The following is a 26,252-nucleotide window of genomic DNA, read 5'->3' as shown; positions in this document are numbered from 1 at the left end:
AAAAACACTCATTTTACTTAAATTTATTATTCTATTTAAATTTTTATCTTAATTTTTTTTATTTTCATCTTTCATACTAAATAAATATAAGAAAACAGAAATTCTCTTTTATTCTACTTTTCTTCTATTCTTGATATTTATCAAATAAAAGGTGAACTCTTGAATTAAGACAAGTTTCAACGTGGCCTGCGGAGGAGGCAAAATATCATCAGCGACCGCTGCGCACTAAAATTTTGCTATTTTTTCAAATATTAAAAAGATATTAAAATGTCTTAATAAAACCTAAAAAAATAGAAAAGAAAATAAAAGAAATGCTTATTTTTATTCGTTGCTGAGCTGTTGAAGGATTTTCATATTTCTCCCTCCCGCGCTCTTCAACAGTCTGCGTCTTCTCTCTTCTCTTTGTTTCTTGCTCAGGTACTTTATTTTTCTTTTTAAAATCTTGCATTTTCTTTTCTCTTCTTTTTTATATTCTTTAATTCAACACTGTTTACACTAATTTGTTTCTTTAATACTATCATTTTGTATTATCTTGTTTCATAATTTGATTCAAAGTCGGTGTCCTTTTGCCTTTCTTTAGGGTTTAAGGTCTGGTAATCACATTGGAAACCCACATTTTTGTGAAGCATTTTCGCCTTGTCTTTCCTTCCTTTCTTCGTCTCGTCATTAGCCATTTTCTTTTTTTTTTCTTTTTGGACAATCAAGATACGAATCGAACAATGAATGAAGAACTTATATAAACTAAGCACTCTTAACCGTTTCTTGAAATTCTATTATTCCAAGGCATATTCAACGAATTGGCGTAATAAGTCTTGTTTGCCTCCTTAAAGTCATTTCTTTTGGGATATAATTGTATAAAGAACCATTTTCATATCAAAAGAATTTATGGGGATTTTCTGTTTCAGAGTAAGGTATACTGATTACTCCTTTGTAGTTTCATTATGAATACTGCATGATATTTTGGGTTCCTATATTAATAGAAGTTGGATTTTGGCCGTTTTAAGGCAGATTTTGAGATGGTGAGGCATGTGAGAGGACCGCTAGCTGTTTCATTATTACTAATGCGATTAATTGACATTAAACTAGACAGTCCTACCCATTTAGTATCTCTATAATTAGTGTCAATCTCTGAAGACCTTGCAAATCTTTACATAGAAGGAGACCCTTTCCTTGTTTTTTTTTTTTTTATCCACAGGGGTCTTTGTAGGGAACTCTAAGCTGCATCTTTATATTTTTGAAGTTTGGTGTTTCATTGCATGGACAAATTTCCTGTAGATGGGATCTTCCAAGGCATCGATCCTACATATTGAAAAGAGTTCTTTGGGAAACTGCATTTGCAGGCACTCTTATCCTATAGCTGATACAGGAAGTAGGTGAATTTGGTCTAGGTGGTGGAGTTCGAATTTACAAATCATGCCAGAAAGTCAGATGAATTTCAGGGTAGAAACTAAATATTGGGTTAAGAAAGGATCAACATGTAATTTTGTCGGAAGAGATGCAACCATTCTAGAGAAGAAATCCTTGAATGAGCAGAATCCCTTTTCAGGTGATGGGTTGTTACCCAACCCCTATGTTTCTTTCTCAAAAAACATTTGTACTGCTCATGGAATCGACAAGCCTGAAAATAAGGAGATAATGTGTCAAAGAATCCAAGGCGAAGTATTCGTTGAATCTTCTCAATACGCTGCTACGAAAAGGTTTAATCAGAGCCTCTTTCAAAATTTTTCTTGGTCAGACCAAGTGGGGAATTGGGAAACAGAGGTCTTGAAGCATTCAGAAATAAAGCCTAATCATTCATTTATCCACAAGAACTTTAATTGCAAGAAAGAACCTAAGACCTGGGAAGAAGATTTCACTCGGCTTCATAAAAGGCCTAGCATTTGTGAAGAATCAATACAGGCTCCCTTTGACCTGCATCATTGCAAGAATGCTGATGAAGCACGAAAGGTGAAATACAACAACCAGCATTTTACAACTCACAGCTCCAACTGCTTCCATGCATACCCCGTTTCCTCTGTTCCTGATCAGCAAAATGCCCATTGCGAAACAAAAGTATGGGTTCCGGCCCAAGGTGGATTCCAGCCATGTAACAGGATGAAGATGCAAAGGACGAGCCATGTGTTAGGTAGGTCCTTTTGTGGTTCTGTCGGCAGTCAGCCATTCTCTGGTTATCAAGTTCATCAGGAGCATAACCTCATGAAAGCAAAGAAGTGGATTCCTGTTTGTAGGAAAGAGAGGACCGGGTTCGCTGGTTTCTGCAATGTCATTAATGATCCCTTGCCCTTTTATGCTTCTGACAATAGTAAATCAGTCACTGGTTCTGGAGTTTACAAGAAGTATAAATTCAGGAAAAAGACCAATTCTGAAACAAAAGCAAAGAAGTGGATTCCTGTTCAGGTGGTGGAGAGAACTGGTGATGTTTGCAATGTCTTTAGTGATACTTCGCCATCTTCATGTGGAGAGATGAATTATACAAATTTGAAAGGAAATGTAACTCCTATTTCTGGTTCTACTACTTCTAGTGCTACTACAACCAGTGACCTCATAGCCACCCCAGCAACCAAAATGACTTCAAACGAAAATGAAACCTCAACATTAACAAAAGACGGTGCCATAGCAGCAGTTCATGCTTCTGAAAGCACCAACGGAAGCATGATATATTTTGAAGAACCAGAAGGTATCCCCCAGTCAATTATTGACTCACAAGTTGCAGTAGAGGCTTTGACTGCTGCTTACAGACTGCAATTGGAATCAGAGAAAGCTCAGCTTGAAATGGACCAACCTCTTGCTGAGTTTGAAAGATTCATCCATTCTGCTTCTCCAGCTATTTCATTTTCACATAGTTGTTCAAAATGTGGAGTTTGCTCAGTTAGTCAGCTGTCCTCTAGTTTCCTCTGTAAGCATCAGATGCCTAGTATATCACTTCGTGCTGTTTGGAACTGGTATCAGAAGCCTGGAAATTATGGATTGGAAATCAAGGCAGTAGATTATAATAACCAAAAGGGGAGACCAACGGAAATGACATCATTTCAAGCTCATTTTATTCCCTTCCTTTCTGCTATTCAACTGTTTGGCTATGTAAGGCCAGAGAAACAAGAAGTTGATTTAAATTCCTCTTCTCTAGAAACATTGTTTGTCAAACATTCTCCAGAAGCAATTCAACCTGGTCATTTTTGTGTGGGAAATAAAACATCAGACAAAAATCTTGATTCTATCGAGGAAGTTTGCATCTCAAATAATGCAACGTCATGTAAGACAGGAGACTCTCAGGGCTTCCTTTCTTCACTTGACTGCCTGGGTGATTCTGAACTAATGTTCGAATTTTTTGAATCTGAGCTGCCTCATAAGCGAAAGCCTCTTCATATTAAGTAAGATTTTCCTCTTGAATCTAATTTTACTCTATTGATTTTGTAGCTTGCTGTGAGTCATTTATTGGTTGGTTCATGCATAAAAAGTCATGGCTGTTAAGAATGCTATGTGGGTTGTTTGTCAATGTAACTAAGTTCCAAGTCTAGTTTCCTCATATTTTCTGTGATTCTCAATAAATTATTCTCTTACGAGTAATAAAAAAGGAGAAATTGCCCCAGAAGCCTCCATTCCCGCCTGTTTTTATAGTGTTCCTGCAGATGCTATTGATGCAAGGCTGTTGTACGTGTTAATTTAATACAATATGCTTGTCATTCCTATTGACCTCAGTTATGTCTAAATTCCATCTCTTCCTTTTTGCCATTTCATCATAATGAATAATCTTCTCATTTCATTAACCATTCATTAATCCTCAGACCCCATGTCTGTATTCTTTCTTTCATTCTGTTCTTTTTTATCTTGTTTCACTTGCCTATGCTTTGCAATCAGGCTTCCTCTGTTCATATTCTCACGCACTGCTTGTTTAGGTACCACAATGAAATTCGTTTAGCTTAAGTTAATTCACTTTAAAAATCTAGGAAAATATGTTACCATGCTTGGAGCATGCCTTGTTATCTAGCAGCATATTCATACAATGAGAAGGCGAAGCAGACGTCTTATTAAACTTGAGAGCAGCATAAGCAAAGGAAAAAGGACTGTAACAATCTAGGTTGAGAAATGGAGAAAGAAAGACATGATTGCATTCTGCAGATGTTGTCCTAGTGATGATGGAGAAGAAGAGTTTTTGCTATCTCATTCAAACAATGTCAGATATCTCCAAAAGAGTCCAAAAGTTCTATTTCCTCATCCCAAGTGTAGTTTGTTTGATGAGTTGACTTCTGTAATTTTATGGTCTTTAATTTATCTTCTTTTTCATATATCTCAAGCTTTTTTAATCTGCACAGTGATTACTTTGACCCACAAATACTTGATAAGATATATTGGTTAACGACTTCAAGTTTCAGAATTGCTGAACTTGTTAACACTGGAACTTCCAATCTAGTATTTGGTGACCCTTCAAAACTAGAGTCTGTGGATCTGCATGATCTACACCCTGCATCTTGGTAAGAGCCAGTACTAGCTTCGATTTTGACTCTTTGTTTCTAGTTGGGACTAATATATTAAAACCAGGATAAATTGCTTTCAGGTACTCAGTGGCTTGGTATCCTATATATCGGATCCCAGAAGGAAATTTCCATGCATCATTCTTGACTTACCATTCACTAGGACATTTGGTTCAGAGATGTATTCCTACTGATTCTCTTCAAAACAAGGCTACTTGTATTGTTGCCCCTGTACTAGGATTGGAAAGCTACAACACACAGGTAAATTGTGTTCTTTTAAGCTTGTTTGAAATTTCTTCAGGATAATACTTCTCATTTTTGAAACAGGAATGGCTGCAAAAGATGGAAAATAGGAATTTAGTTACAAAGATGGTTGCGTTCTCATAATGCTATTGTTACTCTTTTTTTTTTTTGTGTTATATATGAGAGTATGACAGCAGATTATGAAGTTCTATCCATAGGCTGGTAATATTGCTTCCTGATACAGTGATAAAAAATTTCCAACTCCCATTCTGGAATATTCAGTGGATTACTGATTTGAAACTGCATAATACGTTATACTTCTAATCGTATCTCTGCTTGGTTTTTTTGTCAATTTTTTAGGCTTTGTGTGGTTTTACACTCTGAAAAATTTTTATTATTCTCTTTTGAGAGCCATCAATACAATGTTTAACATGCTCATGTTAATAGGGAGAATGCTGGTTTGATCCAAGAATACCCGACAAAACTTCTTTGGAAGAATTTTCACAATGTAAGACTTCTGAAATTATTGTGAAGCGACTCAGAACTCTGGAAGACAATGCCTTTAGTTTTGCCAGAGGTTGTGTTTGCAAAAACAATGTTAAGGTGTTTAATCAGCAGCCAGATTATGAATTCTTTATCTCCCGGAAACAGTGAGGTTGCTCCGTTCTATTTGCTCCAAAAATGCCATTTCACCAAGTTGTTGCAGATTTTAGGATCTTTGTTTAGACTGTGAAGTTTTTTAAGAGAGATAAAAAATAGGGAGGGAAGAGAAAGAGGGTATGTTCTAACTAGTGCAGGCTCTATACTATAAGCTTTTCTATGTCAGAAAACAGAACGATCTCTTCAATGAGATGGCTTCAGTTTTAGATTCGGCTGAATTTGTTCCTTGCATCACAGCTCCCTCTGATAGAACTTCTTTATGATGATGTAAATAAAGATTCTCACAAAATTGTGGTGGTTATCGTAAAATGTAGTTTCCTTTCCATAGTTTTGCATTGTGTGTATACGCATACATTCAACTACGGCATTCAATATGAGAACGATTTTGTAACCATTTCTCTGCTACTGAACCGGTGATTTGTTTGATCTAGAATTATGACGATGTGCTGCTGTGCTCTTTAATTGGTAATACCACTACACAATTGTAGGAAGCTTTTGCTTTGTTGGTTATCCTCTCACCTGTATTCTTCAGAGGAACATTAGAGCCAGAGACATCATGAAGAAAGACTTATCCATAGCTTTGTCTGTCTTCAGTGAATTTTCTCTAGCACTTACACGGTCTTACCAGGAAGGGGTAAAAAGAATTGAAAAAAAACAGTAGATCTTCCCCCAGCATCCAACAAGGGAACAAATACACAACTTAAATGCAGGAGTACAGTGAAGAACGTTCACATCGATCAAGTGAAACTGAAACTGAATCACTTCGGTCACAGCTTTTGCATCATTATAACAGCAACTCCGATTCTTAAACCCCTAGTTTGATGCATTATTTTGCAAAAGAGTCAAGGCTTAACTTCACTCCATGCTAATGAACTCTAGAGCTCACTCCACGGAAAGAGTCAACAAAGATTGTTTCATAACTCAAACCAAGAAGCAGGCCTCCGCTAACTTATGATGGAGCATAATCCCAGAAAGAGATCAAGAAACTTGCAAGATGACTTGGGCCAAAAAAAAGAAAGAAAGCATAAGCTATATATTCATCCCCAAATTTAAAAATCCTGAACCCATACTTCATGAACTAATTCGGGATTCAATTTACCGACCTACAGAAGTTTCGTACTCGATGATTTTGGTTGCAACTTGTATTGAATGAAAAGATGCATTCTATTGTTGGGAGATTAAAGGGTTTCTAGGTCTCGGTGTTTCTCGGTTTGTTTTCTTAGTGCTGTTTGGGCCTTGGTTTTTATTACGGGGTTCCTTGCTCTTTTAATATTCCTTTTAGGTGATCTTTTGTTTGGTTTTTGTAAGTAATTGTAGGCTTTTTAATAAATAACTGTTTAGCTTAGCAAAAACAATATTCGAGATGAAATATCAACTAAAACATTGCCTTTGTATCACGATCCCAAAGAAGATCTATCGAAACTCTATATCGGAGAGATTGTATGCTCCCAACAAAAATCATAAGAATATTACACTCTTAATAGGAAAAGTTATAATTCTCACATCAAGAAAGAATATTATGGTTTCAAAACGATAAAATAATGAAATTAAACATTTAAGAGTTTACATTATTTTCAACTTATAAACACTTTTTATAAAATAAAATAATAAATTCAACAAGTTAAAGTAAACAATGCTTCTCATGTTAATGTAAATTATGGTAATTAACACTTAAAAATGAGTTAATAAAAAAAAATAGGTGCCAATTTTGTCATCCTGAACACACCAGCAAGCCGAAGTCTTTTTCATCATTTGAAAAGCATCATTCCATAGCTGTAAACACCAGCTATGGGACCAAAGTTTTCTTCATCATTTGAAAAGCATCATTCCATAGCTGTAGACACTGGCTCAAGACATTCCATAGCTGTAAACATCAGCTCAATCCCCTATTAAACTCTTGTCTGAGAAGCTTTGCTAGGTCAATGAATATCCCTCCCTTAAGTAAACCATCAATTAAATATCAAGATAAAAATATGTGCCTGAATTTCAATAAATATCTCTCCCTTGAGTAAACCATTAAAAAATACAGATTTAATATCAAGATAAAATGTGCTAGAAAAATGAGTGCTTGAATTTTGTCATCCTGGACGCACCAGCAAGCCACACCAACAAGCCCAAGTTGGAAAGAATGTAAGCCACACCAGCAAGCCTATGTTGGAAAGAATGTAGCTTCTTCAGCAAGCCTAATTTGATGATAATGTGTGACTTGATGGGAAGCTAAATTATTTATTTAAAATTATGATTGAACTTAATATATAGTTTGATTTATTTATCTCTCTTTTACTTATGTTTTATGGATTTAAGTTATTTATTTTATTCTGTTCTTAATGCTTCTAATTGCTTCATCACCAATTAGAGAGAATTGGAAACCTAGGTTAAACCTTGACGAAAGAGATTTAGATAAACTTTGAATAGAATAGCATATGACCAAATGAATTTACTTGATTAGGTGGTTTAATTTACATATGGGGTAGACATACACCTATAAGCCATACATAGCCAAAATTAGAGCAAGAACTTAATGAATCTTTTTTCAATTTAATTTGCATAGACATATTAAATTAATTAAAAGATGTATTTTTATGAGAAACTCTACAGAGACTTGTAAATAATTTCAGACTCTAAGTTAGCAACTTAATCGATTAAACTGAGTTAAGAAAATGAGACAATATTTAGATGAAATATTGAGGAATATCATAATCTTAGTCTGGTAATCACTCAAATTTAAAAAAATAATTTTGTTCATAGATTTTAGATTAGTTTTAGTTATTAGTTTCAATTTTTCTTTTTAATAATTAGGTTGTTTGGATAAGATTAAAGTATTAAAATTTTAGTAGTTAGCAATTTAGAATTAATTTAATTCTCCATGGGAACGAATTTTACTCATTATTATATTACTTGTTAATGGTACGTGCACTTCCGTGAGAAATCAACAACAGTAATGTATAAAAATTAATAAGTTTTATTTAATTATTTTAGATTTGTTAATTTAGGTGAGTCAATATAATCTTAGTTAATTTTGTGTTTAATTTGGTGTTAATGTGATTAAGATACATTGTTATTGATTTATTTGTGCTTTTGTTGGTTTAATGAAGGAAGAATTTTAATGAAAGAAGGAAAGCAATTTCGAAGTGTAGACTTTTACTACACATATTTCGGTATTTCAACTATAACTCTCTCTACAAAGCTCCAAATAAGATGATTCTTAGATCATTGAAAAGCTAAGAGAAAAAACTACAACTTTCATATATATCACTTCACCTTGTAAGTTGGTGAAAATCTTGTCGAAGGTAGAACACTGCAGCAATCCTAGAGCAATTATGATTTCTACTAATAAATGGATTGAGGTCGCCGCTCACATAGTCTAATAAGAAAATTCTAGTTGGAATTGAATTTTTTCTTCACCAAACTTATCCTAACTTCAAAGCCCTATAAAAATAACCTTTCGGAAGACTTTTAAGAAGATAACGAAACACCAGATTGATGGCTGAGAATCAAGCCACAAAGTCATTGAAGCTAAAAAGAATTTGAAGGATTCAAGAAGATTTAGAGGATCAAGATTACAATTCTTGAGTTTTATCTTTTCGTTATTCTTTTTTTTTTAGTTTGATTTGAATGTTTAAACTTAATTCGATAATGATGTGTTACTTGATGGGGAACTAATTTATTTATCTAAGATTATAATTGAATTCAATAGGTAGTCTAATTTATTTTTCTCTCTTTTGCTTATGTTTAATGGATTTAAGTTGTTTATTTTATTTTATTCTTAACACTTCTAATTGCCTGATCACCCATTAGATTTAATTGAAAACCTAGGTTAAACCTTAACGAAAGAGATTTAGGTAGATCTAAAATAGAATAGCGTATGATCAAATGCACTTAGTTGATCATGCGGTTTGATTTGCATATAGGGTGAACATACACCTATAATCCATACGTAGCTAGGATTAGAGCTTGAACTTAATGAATTTTTTTTCATTTTAATTTGTATAAACATATAATAAGTTAATTGAGAGAGATATTTTTATGAGAAACTCAACAAGGACTTGTAAATAATTTAGGACTCTAGGTTAGTAACTTAATCCATTAAGCTGAGTTAAGAGAGAAAAACAATATTAAGGGATATCATAATCTTAAGTCTAATAGTTACTCAAATTTAATAAACTTACTAATAACTTTTAGATTAGTTTTATTTTTAGTTTATTAGTTTTAAAATTTAATTTTATTTGTTTCGATAAAATTAGGATGTGTCAATTTTAGTATTTAACAATAGGAATTAAAACAATTCTCTATGGAAACAAAACTCAACATTATCACTATATTACTTGTTAACGATACATGCACTTGCATAAAAAATAAACAACACAAAGCCATCAACAACGGCTTTTTCTTTAAGTTTTGCATGTAGTTCACTACTCTCTACAGCATCATCCAATCTTATGGCTTTCTTGTGTTATGATGCTTGTGAGGCATTAACTACTTCAGTTAAGGTGAGCTTGGATAGATCCTTAGACTCTTCCAACGATGATATTTTGGATTCAAATCTTTTTGGAACACTCACTAATTCCTTTTCCACAACTTTTTCTCTACCATTTCATCTCCTAACAATCTTACATGTTCATTATCTTCATAAGCTCATCAATGTAGTCCATGATAGCTTCGTTGTCTTTCATTTTCAACACCTCAAATTCTCTCATCAAGTTGAGAATTTGCATTTGCCTAGTTTTATCAGAGCCTTGAAACTCTTCCTTCAACTTATTTCAAGCTTCCTTAGCTGATTCACAAGCCATAATCCTTGTAAAGATAGAACATATCGCTGCATAGTGAATACAAGAAAGAGCTTTGTACCTTTTAGCAAAATTTTCACAATGTTGCTTCATTTGAGCTATCATGGGATTAGCTCTAAGTGTAAGGGGTTATCCTCCTTGCTCAACAACCTCACATAAGTCAAATGTCCTCAAATAAGCTTCCATTTTGACTGACCATATATGATAATTCTCACCATTAAAGGTGGGTGGAGCTATATGAGAGAAATTGCTCGAGACCGTGTTTGAGGATTACTAGCTTCTGTTTGTGACAGACTTGTTCTTAGGGTTATGTAAAGGTTGTTTTTATTGCTATCTGACCCCTTAAGATCATATAAGGTATGATACCATCATGTGTTTTTAGCTAGATATTGTAGAACTTAACATGGCCATTAAAGCAGAATGAATGCTATAAAGAGGCTACAGAACTAAATTGAAATGGAAGAGAATGGCTACCGATCTCATTAACCTTCATTAATTCATATTACAATTGTTCTATGAACAAAACAAGAGCTAATACATCATTTCTCTTCTGCATTACACTAACCAAAGCAAAAAGGTAGACATCTAATCTATGCATGCTTTGACAGTAACATATCAGCATTGAAGCTGATGAAACAATACTAAAACCATCTTAACAAGAAACCTACACGTGCATGAGGGCTGCTATGATTTTCCATGCAAGTCTCGGCTTCAATAAAAGTGAAACAGTTATGGTCAAGTGTATGCAATATTGTTACAATTAATAGCAAGATATTGCGCCCTATGAATGTTTCTGTACCTGTTTGTATTATGGAGGGAGAAAGCCAAATGAAATCTATACCTGATGGAGGAGATTCGTTACTATTATCATCACAAAAATCCATTGAAATTTTCTGTTTCAATCAATTGTGAAGGATAAATAAAGACAATTTCAATTTGGAATCCTCATAGTTTAATGCAAAGTTTACTGTTGCAATGAAAGATTTAAACTGTTTGCGTGAATATGATCTACAATAAGCAAATACATATCAACAAAGCTTTGAGACCATAGAAACATCCATAGCCAGTTACATTATCCCATGCCTATAATTATGATTTATGAAGCAAGGCTTCTCTCAACTTATGCAAGCACCATGCCCCGGTCTCTACAAAGAAAGCAACCTCTACTAAGAATGACTCGGGCATCAGGGAAAAAAAAAGAATGAAAAGACAAACTCTCAAAAAAATATACATGACGAAGCTGACTATCTCAACGCACTTCCACACAATTATTTGCATGATTTATGAACTCATTGTTGATGTGCTGCTCTTAGCCTGAGAAGAGGCAGTTGAAATGTTGCTCTGTGCCTGTGAACTCTGGCTCGAGGATGACTCTGTGAAGAAGATTATATGCTCTTGGTTGTCGTCAAACACTTGTAAAGATCTTGGAACTGGAGGCAGGTTCACATCCAAAACCCCCTCTAGGATCTGAACAACCTGACCCATTGATGGCCTGTGAGTTTCATCATCTTGGATACACCAACAAGCCACTTTACATATTCTTGAGAGCTCTTCTACAGGGGCTTCTCCTTTCAGTCGGGCGTCTAATAGGCTAAGGACATCACCATCTTGAGTTATTAGGCTAGCAGCCCAAGTTGGAAAGAATCTAATTTTTCCATCTTCAGATTGTTCAGAGTTTCTCCTTCCGGACACAAACTCAAAAAGCATCATCCCGTAGCTGTAGACATCAGCTTTAGCTGTAATGGCGACTCCTGAAATCCACTCTGGTGCAAGATAGCCCCTTGTCCCTCTCATAGTTGTCAGGACCCTGCTGAAATCCCGCCCAATAAGCTTTGCCAGGCCAAAATCTGCAACTTTTGGACAGAAGTCAGCATCTAAGAGAATGTTTTCTGGCTTGATGTCGCAGTGAATGATACAATCTCTGCACTTCTCATGAAGATAAGCTAAGCCTCTGGCTGTACCAAGTGCAACCTGATACCTTGTTTTCCAGTCTAGAACTTTAGAATTCTTGTCATGGAAGAGATGGGCATCCAGGGAACTATTTGGCATGTAATCATATACCAACAACTTTCTTGTACCTTCAGAGCAGAACCCACGAAGCCGCACCAGATTAACATGTTGAATTGTCCCAATTGTGCTAACCTCTGTGCGAAATTGCTTCTCTCCCTGACTGATGCTCTCAAGCTGCTTCACAGCTATGAAACTCGAGTCCGGCAATGTTCCTTTAAAAACAGAACCAAAGCCTCCTCCCCCCAGTTTTTCAGAAAAATTCTTCGTTGCATTCTGTAAGTCTCTGTATCCAAAAGCCACAAGTGAACCTTCAACTGCTTTCGGAATTTTCATCGTTCGTCTCTTCCATTTCAAGATTGCAAACATTACAAGGCCTAGGACTAAACCGGCTGAACCTGCAACTGCTCCAATGATTATTCCCTTATTGTTGCTGGAACTCGAAAACTCAGATGCCGCTAGCCTGATGTATATTGTTTTTCCACTGCTAGCATCTTCCGCAAGTTGCTGCAGATCCAAGAGTTCTCCAATCCAAATTTTACACCCATCACTATCATAAGCATAAGCAGTGCAAGAACAATTCTTGAGGCATGTTGATTCACATTCCGAAATGCTCCCACCGGTCATAGACTGGGCACCTTGAGGCAGTACCATGTTTGGGCTTTCTAGAAATTTATCACTCTTTCCATTAGCAGGACTGGGATCTTCACATTGCAGCTTGGTTTTCCTTTCACACCCACCAGAATAATCGCTTAGATTCCAATTGTCTTGTGACTTTGGCTGGAAACCTCTCAAACAATTACAGAAAGGCAGAGCTCTCTCATTGCAGCTGCCAAAAGCCCCACAAAAAGCATAAACCTCGCATTGTTGTCTGGGTTGTGACCAAAACAAATTCCACTGCTTGCTACTTTCCAACCATGACAGTTGCTTAATCTGCCCCGAAAAATCCATAATAAATCGAGATATGATTGCAGGATTATAAAGAGAATAAGTAAAATAACTCTCGTTCTCGTTCGTAACAAAACTGAAGTTATAGATGTAATTCAATCTCATTTCCGGGACTAAGCTAAAAATCCTCGTCTGTTCATCCCAAGTTCCACTGGTCCAGTAATTTTCGGACCTATTCCATAGTATCAAATATTGATTGATTCCACTGGGGTCTAGCTCAAGAGAGTAGAGACCCGGTGCAGGATCTTCTGAATTTTTCCATGACGTGAGCAGTTGGCTTTTATTGGTTCGTTTATTCAAGCTAAGCTTACCACCAGGAAGCCATGTGTGTGTTGGATGATCAAGACTTTGCCACAACGGAGCTGATGAATTAGGCCCATCTCTCAAAACAAGATTCCCACTATCTTCAAGAACTGCTACCACAGAACTAGAACTGGTTGAGCTAATATTTGTGGACCAAATTGGTACTTGGGACTCGTTGAACAAAACTAAGTTACCATTAGATATTTTTAACTCTGAAAAGTATCTATCACGGATTGGTGTCTCTCTGTTTGCAACCCAAACTGTGGTCTGTACAGACACCTTACCGTACCACATGCCTACATAGTTGTTGGAAGAGTTACCTGGTTTGAAGAAGCCCAATACAAAGTCTCCATTAGATGAAACAATTGTTTGATCACCGGACAGAGATTGATTTGCTGAGATGGTGTCAGCACCAAAGGAGAGTCGGCAGTTGGGAGAAAAGTAAATGAAGAGTACGGAAAGTATCAGCCATGGATTTTTTATGATGTCCATGGCTGTAAGAGAATTACTGACAGGAGAAACAAGACAGATGTTTGGATGAACAAAAAGCCGTTTAGAATACGAGACAAGGGGAGAAAGGGTCTCAGATTGCTAAAGCAAATCCTGTATGAGGAAGCAACGACTGCTGCAGGGCAGTTTTATTGTATCCCAATCAAGCTTTTTGAGAGGACAAGTATGGCCTTTGTTTGTTCTGGAGAGAGCATGGGCATTTTAGTCACCTGCTATGCATGAGCAGTGCCTCTCAAGGAACAGCTTGCAATCATCCTCAGTCTCGTGGGGCGAGAAGTCAAAGTCAAAGACATATTTCGAATCCTTTTTCCATCCAAGAGTTTTGTGCAGGAAAGTTAGAATTGTAAAATATATATATACATATATGTGATGACCAGCACAGCACGTAGACTGGGTCAACATTGAACGATGATTGGACCGCGAATGCTCATCATGAATGTGCACATCTACTACCATGGGATATCATTTTTAAAAAAAAAACAAAAAGGAATTATGGCAAAGACACTACCTGTAAAGTAAACTTCTTTATTATCAATTACTACATTTAATATAAAAATATTAGTTTAATTAAATTTAAAAATATCCGTTAATGAAATAGAAAGCAGAAAGAGTAGGCAAAATGCACAGTCCAATTATTGAGCGGAGGGCGGTGACAGTAGGAGCATTTATTGGCTATTAAATTCACCATCATCCTAAGAAATGACCTAAATTGTGGGTCCAAAATCCAAATCCTTACGTTAAAGGGCCTACAAGTACAAGCTGCACGAGTCACATTCAATGAAACGTGAATCTGTTTCGGCTCTTACAGCTAGTGGGGGAACAAGTAGGCTTTTAGCGCTAAGGCAGCGAACAATCTGACCCGTTAAAATTGTTGATCTCTAATTTACAATAAACATTCAAACCAAGAAAAACCTGCTCAATAATTACAACTTGTCCGAGGATTCCAATATAACCCATTTTACCCGGAAGGTTGCAGTCAAACGTGTCAAGATTGTGGTTTTTTAGTCCTAGGAGAATAAGGATTGGGCTTCAGGTGCACACTGACTGGCTATTGGGTCTGTTTCCGACACCACCCTGTAAAAACTGTTCAAATGGCAAGAAATTCAATTCAGGATCTAGAATCCAGGATGGTCATCATTTTGCTAGACCTTCCTTGGAAGCAGCATCGACGGCAGTCACCACAAGGTAAGAAAGAACACAGGGAAAAATCTTCATCTAAATTTTCTAATCAAATTAAAACAGGGAAAAGGAAGAAGAATTCAATGAATATGTCCAAATAATTTAGTAGACAGATCACCTGTTTAAACCAAAGAGTAGGTCTTTGAGCACGAGAAGCTGACTGCATTTCCACATTGCCCACCGTAGCCGGAGATAAATCAACTGCTTCATTATTTAATTTACTGCATTCATTAATCAAGCACTTTCCCGTTCGACTTTGTCAAACCAGCCGGGCTGCTACAGGCGAATGACTTTTCTTCCCATGACTTCTGATCCTGAAAGAAACAATCAACCAACGATGCACGGCAACAGCCATGGACCTGGTCGACTGCCCAGCCCACTCAATCCAGCTCTATGAAAGAGGTGGGAGTGGGTTAGTATTAACAGCAGTCGTAAGTGCACCTATTTATCCTATGAGCCTAAGCCCCGAGGCCTTGGACTAGCAAAATTTTTTAGGGTGAACGGAAACGTAAACATAAAAAAAAAAAAAAGAGTTTTTTTTAAATAGATCTCAGGCATAAAACGTGTCTAATAATAAATTTTTTTATACTTTTAATTATTTTTAATTAAAAAATTAAAATTTAGATAAAATTATCTTTAATGAAATCGACCTATTTATTTAACTTTGCGCCTCAACCCGAAACTTATTAACGAGTCACGTATGTTTAGGTCAACGTCTCAAATCGATTCATACTCTTTGAGCTTTTTTCATTAAATTATTTATCTCTAGAGAATTCCTTATAAAAAAAAAGTTTAAACATTTTGAGCATTTTGGAGTAGTTTTTGATACACGAAGAAAACTTTTAAACGTTTTGAGCATTTTTAAAATTTTGAAGTAATTTTTAATATATGAAGAAAAACTTTTAAACATTTGGAACATTTTTTATCAGGTAGGTATATTCGTTACTTATGTTGTTAAATGGAATATGTTATATCATTTGAAGTTAATCTTATTAAATGAAATTCAGTAGTTTTTGAGGTTTTTGAGTATTGCGTGACTAGTTTTTAAACATTGCGTGATTGACTTTGGGCAGTGATTGACTAATTTTTAAGTATTGTGTAATTGACTTTGAGCATTACATGACTAGTTTTTAAATATTGTATGATTGGTTAATATGGCATTGCGTGACTTGTTAGTAAGGTATTGTGTGACTTCGGCATTATGTAATGCCTAAAAATCAGTCACACAGTGATTAAGTCACACAATGCCTAAAAATCAATCTCGCAATACTTAAAAACCAATCTAATCAATTTTAACTTCTCAACTTTAAAATTCTGTAAATAAACTAATAAACTCAAAAGTATAAAACACATACTTTTTTTTTGCTAAGCCATGAAATTGTGTATTTCATAAAAGATAGGTTACAAAACTCCATAATTCTCTAATGCAAGATAAAATATACCCCAGGAGGGCTTTGCTCACTCCCCTTATACAAAAACAAAATATATTCCCTTCACAAAATATTTTCTGAACAATTTTAACTCAAAATCTCATAAAAAAATCAAAATCCTCAACAAACATGTTTAAAAATCATCTCAATCCCAAACACAACAAAATCGTGAACCACCACAAAACTCATCAAACATGCTTTAGCTGTTCCTTCTCCCTCAGCCCATCATCTTAATCAATCCTATCCAACTCATTAACATAGGCATTTTTATCGCAGCACACATTTCGAAACAAGTCATCACCAAAAACTATCCAATTACCACATTCATCATATTACTTGCAATAAGAGTAAAATCATTGTTTATTACCCTTGAAAACTTCAAGATCTACCACCCAAAAAAATAAAACCAAATAAGAAAGAGCTTGATGTCATCTTTACTCTTTAAATGACGAAATAGATAATATTTGATCAGAGATAAAAATTGAGATTTAATTTTAAAATTTTTATCTGGCAGAATAGAAAAAATTGAAATTATTTTAGTTTGTTTGAAATTATTTAAAAGATATTGTTATCAAGTCATGTTAAAAATTAATTAAAAATAATTAAAATTATAAAAAATATTTTTAAATTAAACTTATAAAGAAAATTATCTTTCATAATTTCTTCAAAAAAAATTCACAGAAAACGACAAAGTGGATTTCCGCAACTCCCAAGGTTTAAAGCCTAGAGGTAGCAAGGCCAAAAAGAAAAAAAAAATGCTGGAATCATTCCTTTTGATGTTTCTATCTCTTCTACCACGTACGGCTACAACTTAGAGGGCAGCATTAATGTTCAACATCCAACACCAAGTCACCAAACCGTGTGGCTAAAGGCAAACATAATTGTTCAACATCCAGATCAAGCTAACAAAGCACTCACTTTCTTGAACTTTACACCTCTATATAAAAAAATAGGCATGACTACCAATTAGACTATGCTTTCTACTAAGCTTACTCAATTTTCATCAACTTCAATGCACATTACACAATTAATGAAAATGTAGGAAAACTCTACAAGAGCTGCTACTTTCAAGCGAATTCTACATCATGAGAGGTTATCACTACGAACATGATCAGAAGGACCTATTTTTAAGCAGCAGAGCAACCGTCATGTTTACCGCTGATTGCATCTCAACTAGATAACTACCTGCAAAACCAATAAAAGGCAAGACTTTAACGCCTAAGGTTTAAGAATGTATTGAATGCTTACTTATTTATGTAGTTTCTATCATGCATAATTAGCAGGATGACAAACCCATTGTTCATGCTCCATGGTATCTCTAGGAGCCTACTGCCTACTATTATCTTCAGCTTTTTGAATCTGATAGTTTGTGGAGCTTCCCCAATCCAAGTGCAGTCACTTGTCTAGAGTTCTACTTACCAGAAACCATAACTTCAAACAGCCAAGCAGAAAAAGAACCAAGCTTTACATTCAACACCTTCAGTTCAATTAATCCCTGTATTATACAATTACATTCTCAATTTACCAGTAACAGTCAACATCATTTACAGCATCTGGCAACTTAATAGATACCAAGATTCAACTCTAGTCTCTAGTCAATCAGAACACTCATTTTCAGCAAGCTTTACACCTCGCTGAGCTTGTCTCAGCACACTCATCCAGCTCAGATGAACTCCTAAACGACCAACCACCTTTTTTCTTTTCTTTTCTACCCCACTATAACAACCACTTCTAAACTTAGAATTTGTATGGACAGGTACAACTCTGTCCCCTCTCTCTTTCTTTTGATGTTGATGGTGCATCCCTTGTAATGGTTGGTTTATTCCACAAAGGCGGCCAAAGTAATAAAGAGGATCAACATAACAAGATGATGAAGACACGATGCCTTTCATGTTAGTTGGATGCACAAGCTTTATAAACTCCTCTATCTCCTGATAGCACGAGTGATCGGAATATTGGACTGAATATATGTACTTGTGAAACCTTTTCACAGATCCTAAATTGCCATCCATTTTATCATTCTGCTTCCCACTTTTTGAACTCACTTTGCTTCTGTTGTAACGAGAAACTAAAAGAGAACCAAAAAGCTTGTCATCTCCTTCAATAGGTTTAACCACCCATGGAAGACCAGATGGAATGATTCCTATAGTTGGGCGCATTGTGTTCAATCCCTCTAAAGTCTCGATGCTAAAACTGTAACGAGGAACAGCTCGCACCCTTGTAACAGATGTTTTGGTTGTGAAAATGTCATGAAACCCAAGAAGATGCATGGTTTGGAGGCGCTCAGGCCAAACCCAAATCTACAAGGATCCCAAAGAAGAAAAAAATGAAAAAAAATTAAGAACTGACTCGAAAGGCTTAAAATGTTATAGATAATTCAACATTAATCTTCAAATATAACATACTCTCCATGTTTTGAAGGAAGAAAAACTAGAAACTACTTGAACAATTGATCTATTTTCAGTCAGATACTCTCTTAAGAGGCGATGCATGTCAGAGAAAAGCCAATGCACACACAGAATTTAACATGGTACATGAGCAACTAGTGAAAGCCAGGTTTATCACACTGCATCTCAAATAACTGTAGAACTGAAGCAGTGAACTAGGCTATCTCTAGAGATATAAGGCATAAAAATGATATGTTGCGATAAAGGGATTAAATCAGAACAGACAATCCTCTCAACTATCTGCCCTAGTGGTTTCCCAAGTTAGAAGAAATCTCATTCAACTGAATATTTCAACTAATAGACTATAGAGAAAACCAATTATATAAACCTTCGTGTTAAGCGCATTTGAGATGTGAAGCAAAAGATCTTCTTTGCCCAAGGTGTCAACCCCAATGATAATGTCATGTTCTGGATGGGATGTAATGATATCAACAACCTGTTATCAGCAACCTGTTGTTAGTACAAACTCATTTTGAATGTGTTGTCTCCAACAGATAGAGACTCATGTTAAAATTGATAAATCTGCAGACATGATTCAAGCCACTGTAGCCATTATTGTACATTAAGAGGATAACTTTTAGCAACATTTCAAACTGTTGTTGATGATTGTAGTATAATTTCCCCTGCTTTTTCTCGCCACGAATAATTTATATTTGCATTATGACTGCAAATTTTCCACTAAAAATCAGCAAGCAGGGAAATGTCTAATGTTCAAAAGTTAATTTTAGTCATGAAAGGTACAAACAAATCCCAACCTCCTAAACCATCAATAAACATATAATATGATACAAGAAATACAAGAATGCACATAACTTAAAACAGTGTCTAACAATAAACTGTCAATCTAGCTATCCATGTCTAGAGTTCATCTCCGGTTCAAGATATCATCCGTAAATTGAAAATTCTAGATACCCAGAGAACTTCGATGGTCTTAAATATCTCAAATAATTTATCATGTTTAACCAATGATTGATTGTATTCGAACTGTATAGCTGCCAGCAAGAAGATTGAGATACACTGGAAGGCAAAAAAAACGTCTCAATTGGAAAATTCGAAAAGCACCTGCTGAGCAGCAACTTCTCTGGAAGGAAATTCATAGGAAGGATTACAATATGTGTTATCCAAGTAAAGAACATCAACCACATCATCCTGAAGAGCATTCAGCAGCATCTCTCTTCCTAATTTAGCCCTCTCAGTGTTTTTTTCCCATCTGAAATCTCCAGTGTTCAGCAAGCATCCAAACTCTCCACGAAACAAGAACATAACTGCACCTGCCAAATAATCAAACAATTAAAAAGAGATTAGATATTAATTTTATTAAAACAAATATGTGCATTTTCCAACCGGGGCAATGGTGAGCGTCAATGGCCATGACTTGGACTGTGATTTTCGATCCGGTGGAAGGGGAAATAAGAGAGAGAGGCTGCCAGGAGCCGAGATCAAGGACGCGAAGAAGGGAGAGTTTGAAGTTAGGGAATTTGAAGGGGAAGAGCTTGGCGGTCAGGCTAGAGCAGAAGATGGGACCCTTGGCCCAGGAAGAGGTCAGGCCTTGAGTGTGGTCCGCGTGCAGGTGCGTTAAGAAGTAAGCTTGGCTGCCCTCTGCCCATCGATCTACTGATATTATGCCTTCCTCCATTTGTTTTCCTTTTAAAAGCGATGGCGATTCGAGGATTAGAGGTTTGGAGGTTGAGAATTGGCAGAGAGGTTTGGGGGTTTTATTTTGGCGGGAAAAATGAAATTTCTTTTTGAAATTTTGAAGAGATTGGGTGGTTTCCGCTTTCTATAGGCTGTCACTGCTGAAGCTCCAAAAAAATGAAAAAGAACCATTCAATCAGGCGATCGCCGGCTCCCTAACAGATCCATAACGATGTCGTTTATTAAATGCCGGCTCTCTCGCGGGGACTCACGTTCAATTGTCAAAAAGAAAGTCGAATCTTGATATCATGTACCAACCAAAGAAGATCCATTAGGCACACATGTAAGACTGGTAACGTGAGATTGAAACAACGGTGACCATAACAATGAGATTTGGGAATTGTAGCATTGAGATTAAAATTAATAACGGGAAAATGTTTGCTCGGTCAAAGTAAAGATAAAATATCTTGATTTTTTGAACTTTTAATTATAATTTTACATAAATTAATGAATATTCAAAATATACAATCTGTCTCAAACTAATATTTTCAACTGGATTTATAAATCCAACCATTAATCAACCGTTAATATTTTTGTTAGTTTGATGATGTAGTTATATTAAAAGAACAATTTTACCTTTCATAAATTTTAAAAATTCCCCCTTTATATAAAGTATAATTTTTCATTTTTAATTTGTTCTCCTATTCAAAAAAAAAATCTCTCCCCTTCCTCCTCTTGCAATCGGAGCACCAAATCAGGCTTCGACCAAGGAGCGCTAAACATGGCTTCGGCTAGATGTCCCTCCCCCACACTCCTAAATGGAGCCGCACACCACCCCCCAATCCTATGGGAAGCGCTCTAAATCTAGCTAGATTTGGCCATGGATAGTGAGATCCAACTGTGAGGTGGTTGATCGACGAATGGGAGCACCACCGACCGTCACATTGTTTGAGAGAAAAAAAATAAAGGATAAATAAGAAAAGGTATTTTAATCATTTCATAGTTTTTATTAACGGTGTTTATACTTTTGAGTTTTATTGTCCATTTTGAAAATTAATTGATCAATCTGAAATTATGCTTGAAATTTAAGGGAGATATGAGTATTTTACCCTTAAAATAATGATAATAAGTTGAGAAAAGAAAATGTTTATTGAAGACTTTTTTTTATTTTTGAAAGGTGATTATTAAAGCCACTAGACTATGTCCATGTAATGCACTCATGTGATATAGACAAAATAATGTTTTGTTGAAATATATCTATATTTTAATAATCATATGGTGCTTACTTTATATAGGCATTTATGAAGTTGTTTCTGAGCTGTAATGTGTATAGAAAAGGTCAAAAGTTGCATAATTGTTTAAGTGGTTATTTATTTAAGAGTAGTGAATGTAGGCTGTAGGATATAAAAACACATAAAATACATGATAAGTAACTTTACTTAGTGATTTCAACAATACTAACATTTGGTCTATGTGGCGCTTCTTTTCTAATAATGACAATAAGCATTTTGTTCTCCATAAATAGATCTTACCTCATTTTGAATGCTACAATATGAAGAATGCCTAAATCCACATATATTTTAGTTGTCGAGTATGATGCCAAGTATAGAGTGTTTGAAATAAGAGAAAATATTGTAAAAATTTGTAGTATTATTGGTTATCATAGAAAGAAAGAAATCAATGTATATGCGTGTAGTATAAAATCAATTAAAAACATATAATATACTCACTCATGTATCTCTTGACTATTGTGGCAGCTAATGTGACAATAAGGCTAATGGTGTCATCTAAAAGTTTATCTTCATTGATTTGATCAGCTTTATCTCCATATAAAACAACCTTCTAGTTGTTCCCGTTATAAATAGTGAAATGTTAAGTGAGACATTTTCTATATGATATTGAAGTGTGAGCATAATCAAGTAAAGTAAACAACAATAATAATCATATTATTATTTACTTAAGGTCTTCAATGTAAAGATTGCATTTCCTAATATCACTTGTTTTGTACTATAAACAAACTTGTTCAATAGTAGTCATTTATTTCAAAGCCCCAATAAAGTCCTGAAATTACAAAGATATATGTTAAAACAATCTTAGTAATAATTGTTTAAAAAAAATTTGAAAACGAATATGGCAAAATGATATTATGAATGAGTTGAATCATTAAAGAAAATTTATAAGTCACACAAAATGTATAAAAATCACAGTGATATAAAAAATGAGTGAAAGTTTATCCTTTACAAAGTTTTGAGCAATATTTGAAATGGTTAAACCTATCAAAATCACATCATCGTAAACTCTACCATTCAAGTCATTGAAGGCTGTGAAAACAAAGTAATATGAAGGGTATAGACTCAAGTCTTCTTGAATCTCTTAAAGTTAAGTGTTTCTTGTGAACATGGCAATAGTGTTTGCAAAAATCACATTGAAAACATTTTTCTGAACGACAACCTGAAATTTTTTTTATAATGTATAAAGAGCCTTTTTTTAGTTGAGATGCAAACCTTTTTGTATCGAAGCTCCTTATCATGAAATGCATGGCATTTTTTTTTTGGAAAATAATAGAAAATTAAGTGATTTCGATAGTTTTGAAATTTAGATGAAAAATAATTTGCTAGAAATAGTGAATGATCGTATCCCATTGAAATTTTATAAGCAATTAGAAGTAATGTTTTCTTAATATAACTATTTACATGCATGTTTGTAGCCAAGAAACCAAGATTAAGCAACATCTGACTTCAAGAGAAATCAATCGATTCCCATAAGTGAACTATTCTAACTTTCACTGAAATATTTTGTTGGTAAGAATGCAAATCACATAGGAATTGATGAGCCATCACAAAGCTGTTTGTCTTTGCTTTTTTCATTTTTCATGTAAGAGCAAATTGTTTGTATAATTGATCAAAAAGGGTATGTAAAGAAATTAACATGAAATAGTATGTAGTAATTGTTCTTAAACACCATAGATAAAGCTTATAACGAAGAAAAATAAAATTGATTCAGGATAGCATGTCATAAACATATAACGTCCACATACAAAACATACATAAGCAAGCATGAAATATATAAGAATGAAAGTTAGAAAATAATTTATAATAAAGTTGCTACCAACAAAAACTTACTAAAATATAAAACGAAGAGAAAAGGCAAATGGGTTTTGAAGAAAAAGAGTAATGTAACAAAGAATAATACCTTAAAACCATGAATCTTCGAGACGCATTGTTAAAGCTAAAGATAAAAGTTTCAAAAGTTCAAATCCATTCAACATTAAAATACTAAAAAAAAAACTTTTCATGGCTGGAAACTTGAATCAACCAAAAATCGAATATAAGATATTTGGGCCTAATAACTAATGTCTAAGGGTAAAAAAAAATTATAGTGAGAAATAGAAAATCATAATTCTTAGCTTTACACTTCAAAATGGGAATCTTGGGAACTCTTTTGTACCTGGAGAACAAAATAAACACAGGATCACACAAAGAAAAACAAAACAATAAATGAAAATACAAGGTAAAAAACAGACCCAATATTGAGAAAAATACACCATCAATTGAAAAATAAACTATAAATCCACTGAGAAAAACAAAAGAAATCAAATACAAAAGCCTAAAGCAATATAGAAAAGATCACAACATTTAATAAAATATAGAGAAATTTTGGGGCAAAAAACTAAAAACTCACTATGAAAAATAAAAGAAATCAAATACCAAAACCTAAAGCAATATGCAAAAGAACACAACTTACAAAAAAATACAATAAAATTCATCAGAAAACCCACATACAAAACATATATAAGCAAACATGAAATATACAAAGATGAAAGTTAAAAAATAATTTATAAATAAAGTTGCTGCTAATGAAATTTTACTAAAAATATAAAAAGAAGAGAAAAGATAGATGAGTTTGTAGAACAAAAGTAATGTAAAAAATAATAATGCCTTGAAACCATAGATCTTTGAGACATATTGGTAAAATTAGAGATAAAAGTTTCAAAACTTCATATCCATTCAACATTAAAATATTAAAAAATAAAAGATTTTTGCATGGCTAGAAACATGAATCCACCAAAAACCAAACATAAGACACTTCGGCATAGTAACTAATGTCTAATTATATAAAAAATAACAGTCGGAAATGAGAAATCTCAACTCTTAGCCATACACTTCACAATGCAAATCTTGAACTATTTTGTATCTAAAGACCAAAATAAACCCAACATCAAACAAAGAAAAACCAAACAATAAATGAAAATGCAAAGTAAAAGACAAGCTCAACATTAGGAGGAAAACATGTTGATTTGGGAAAAAAAACTAAAAACCCACAGAGAAAAACAAAAGAAATGAAATATAAAAAAAATAAAGAGTAAATAACAAATAAATCTCCAAATACCAAATGGTGAAACTATCAGGAATTTTGAGAATATGGTACCCTAGAAAGCAAGTATATTCCTATGCTTAATTTCATTAAATTTGTAATGAAAGTACATTTTGATAATAAGACAAAGAGTTTGTTTTAAGTAAGCATTCATTATTAAGTTATTAAGGTACTATGATTTTATTGAAATATTAAAATACATTTGTATGAAGAGTCATACATAAGAGACATGTATTTTAATTGAATTTAAAAATTATTCACAGCCATATAATAAAGCTGATCACTTTATTGTGTTAAGGTTGTAGTGTCCAGATTACTTCTAACAAAATGAATGTGATTCACTTCAAGGGAATGATGAGTTTTAAATCATCGAATTGGTTGATTTCAATTAATGACACTATAACATAAATTGGAATAATGTGAGAATTAAATTTAAGTTTAACCGTTACTTAAATCTTGATCTCACACTTATGTATTTGCTTATAGTAGAATCAAAATCCTAATGAATAAAGGACTCATGTTTAATCTCCTTATAATTTTTGATGTACCATGAGTATGATCATCATAAAGTGTTGATCTAGACTCTGTATTTGATATTATAATCAAGATAAACATCTAGAAACATATATCCAAATAATAGAGTTCATGTCATTAATATCACTTCTGGTGATTTTAGGAAGATTAGTGATTAATTTGGGCCTAGTGGATCGATGAATTAGGTATTCGTCACATCTAGATACTCAAAAGATTAGATCTAGAGTATGAAATCACTAATTAGATGAAATTTGAACCTAAGAGACAAAATTGACATAAAAGGTAAAATTGTAATTTTAGCTATTGTCATTGGATATGAGGATTCATAACATAAGGTTTGCAATTAGACAATTAATAATTAATATCAAGTATTAAATTATTTTTTATAATTACAGTTAATCCAAGAGTGCAACCATGAATCTATAGTGGAATGATTCCATGGTTAATAAGTTGAATTATTTTTAATGAGATTAAGAATTATTCTAAGTTTATTGGAGTTTGGAATATCTATGTCCAAATAGATTTCCCATTTAGTTTCATAGAATTCAACTTGTTTAAGTTGGAATGCATGATTTAATTTGATTAATTAAATTGTGTACAAAATAGCAACTTTAACATGTTTGTCTTAATTTAGACAAGAAAACAAGTTTTACTTAATTTAGACAAGAAAATATGTTTGATCTTATATTAGACAAGAAAATATATTTGTCTTAATTTAAGACAAGA

At 34.1% G+C, this 26,252-nt stretch overlaps 3 protein-coding genes across 8 annotated transcripts; 1 reads left to right on the top strand and 2 right to left on the bottom strand.

Moving 5' to 3' along the window:
* Positions 1-317: 317 nt before the first annotated feature.
* Positions 318-5,649, top strand: LOC110417326 (uncharacterized). 6 transcript variants are annotated; one of them, XM_021429628.1, is made up of 5 exons: positions 318-417; positions 1,341-3,368; positions 4,311-4,469; positions 4,553-4,730; positions 5,160-5,649. In XM_021429628.1, exons 2-5 carry the CDS (start codon positions 1,414-1,416, stop codon positions 5,364-5,366), a joined length of 2,499 nt encoding a protein of 832 aa, XP_021285303.1. In that variant the 5' UTR covers positions 318-417; positions 1,341-1,413; the 3' UTR covers positions 5,367-5,649. The 6 variants fall into 6 exon arrangements, with proteins under 6 accessions (XP_021285303.1, XP_021285329.1, XP_021285319.1 ...); XM_021429654.1 differs by having other exon boundaries at positions 328-417; positions 1,196-3,368; positions 4,371-4,469; XM_021429644.1 differs by having other exon boundaries at positions 328-417; positions 1,196-3,368; positions 4,365-4,469.
* A 5,493-nt stretch (positions 5,650-11,142) lies between these two features.
* Positions 11,143-14,259, bottom strand: LOC110411253 (S-locus lectin protein kinase family protein). Its single transcript, XM_021421324.2, has one exon. The coding sequence runs from the start codon at positions 13,907-13,909 to the stop codon at positions 11,441-11,443; it is 2,469 nt and encodes an 822-aa protein (XP_021276999.1). The 5' UTR covers positions 13,910-14,259; the 3' UTR covers positions 11,143-11,440.
* A 3,501-nt stretch (positions 14,260-17,760) lies between these two features.
* LOC110411262 (uncharacterized) lies at positions 17,761-20,960 on the bottom strand. The gene is made up of 4 exons (XM_021421339.1): positions 20,328-20,960; positions 20,046-20,254; positions 19,312-19,419; positions 17,761-18,836 (listed from the first exon to the last, which is right to left on the bottom strand). Exons 1-4 carry the CDS (start codon positions 20,617-20,619, stop codon positions 18,132-18,134), a joined length of 1,314 nt encoding a protein of 437 aa, XP_021277014.1. The 5' UTR covers positions 20,620-20,960; the 3' UTR covers positions 17,761-18,131.
* Positions 20,961-26,252: the final 5,292 nt, after the last annotated feature.

Source organism: Theobroma umbraticum, unplaced genomic scaffold, assembly GCF_002168275.2.
Source record: "Theobroma umbraticum cultivar Fairchild unplaced genomic scaffold, ASM216827v3 scaffold_30.0, whole genome shotgun sequence".
In the NCBI taxonomy this organism is placed as follows: domain Eukaryota; kingdom Viridiplantae; phylum Streptophyta; class Magnoliopsida; order Malvales; family Malvaceae; genus Theobroma; species Theobroma umbraticum.
Note: the sequence above shows the minus strand (reverse complement) of the source record. Positions and strands in the feature narration are given on the sequence as shown.

Coding starts and splice junctions, on each gene's coding strand:
- LOC110417326 (XM_021429628.1), top strand. CDS start 1,414: ATGCCAGAAAGTCAGATGAATTTCAGGGTAGAAACTAAATATTGGGTT. Junction 4,470..4,552: donor GATCTACACCCTGCATCTTG/GTAAGAGCCAGT, acceptor AATTGCTTTCAG/GTACTCAGTGGCTTGGTATC. Junction 4,731..5,159: donor TGGAAAGCTACAACACACAG/GTAAATTGTGTT, acceptor TCATGTTAATAG/GGAGAATGCTGGTTTGATCC.
- LOC110411253 (XM_021421324.2), bottom strand. CDS start 13,909: ATGGACATCATAAAAAATCCATGGCTGATACTTTCCGTACTCTTCATT.
- LOC110411262 (XM_021421339.1), bottom strand. CDS start 20,619: ATGGAGGAAGGCATAATATCAGTAGATCGATGGGCAGAGGGCAGCCAA. Junction 19,420..20,045: donor GAGAAGTTGCTGCTCAGCAG/GTGCTTTTCGAA, acceptor TGCTGATAACAG/GTTGTTGATATCATTACATC. Junction 18,837..19,311: donor CAAATGCGCTTAACACGAAG/GTTTATATAATT, acceptor GGATCCTTGTAG/ATTTGGGTTTGGCCTGAGCG.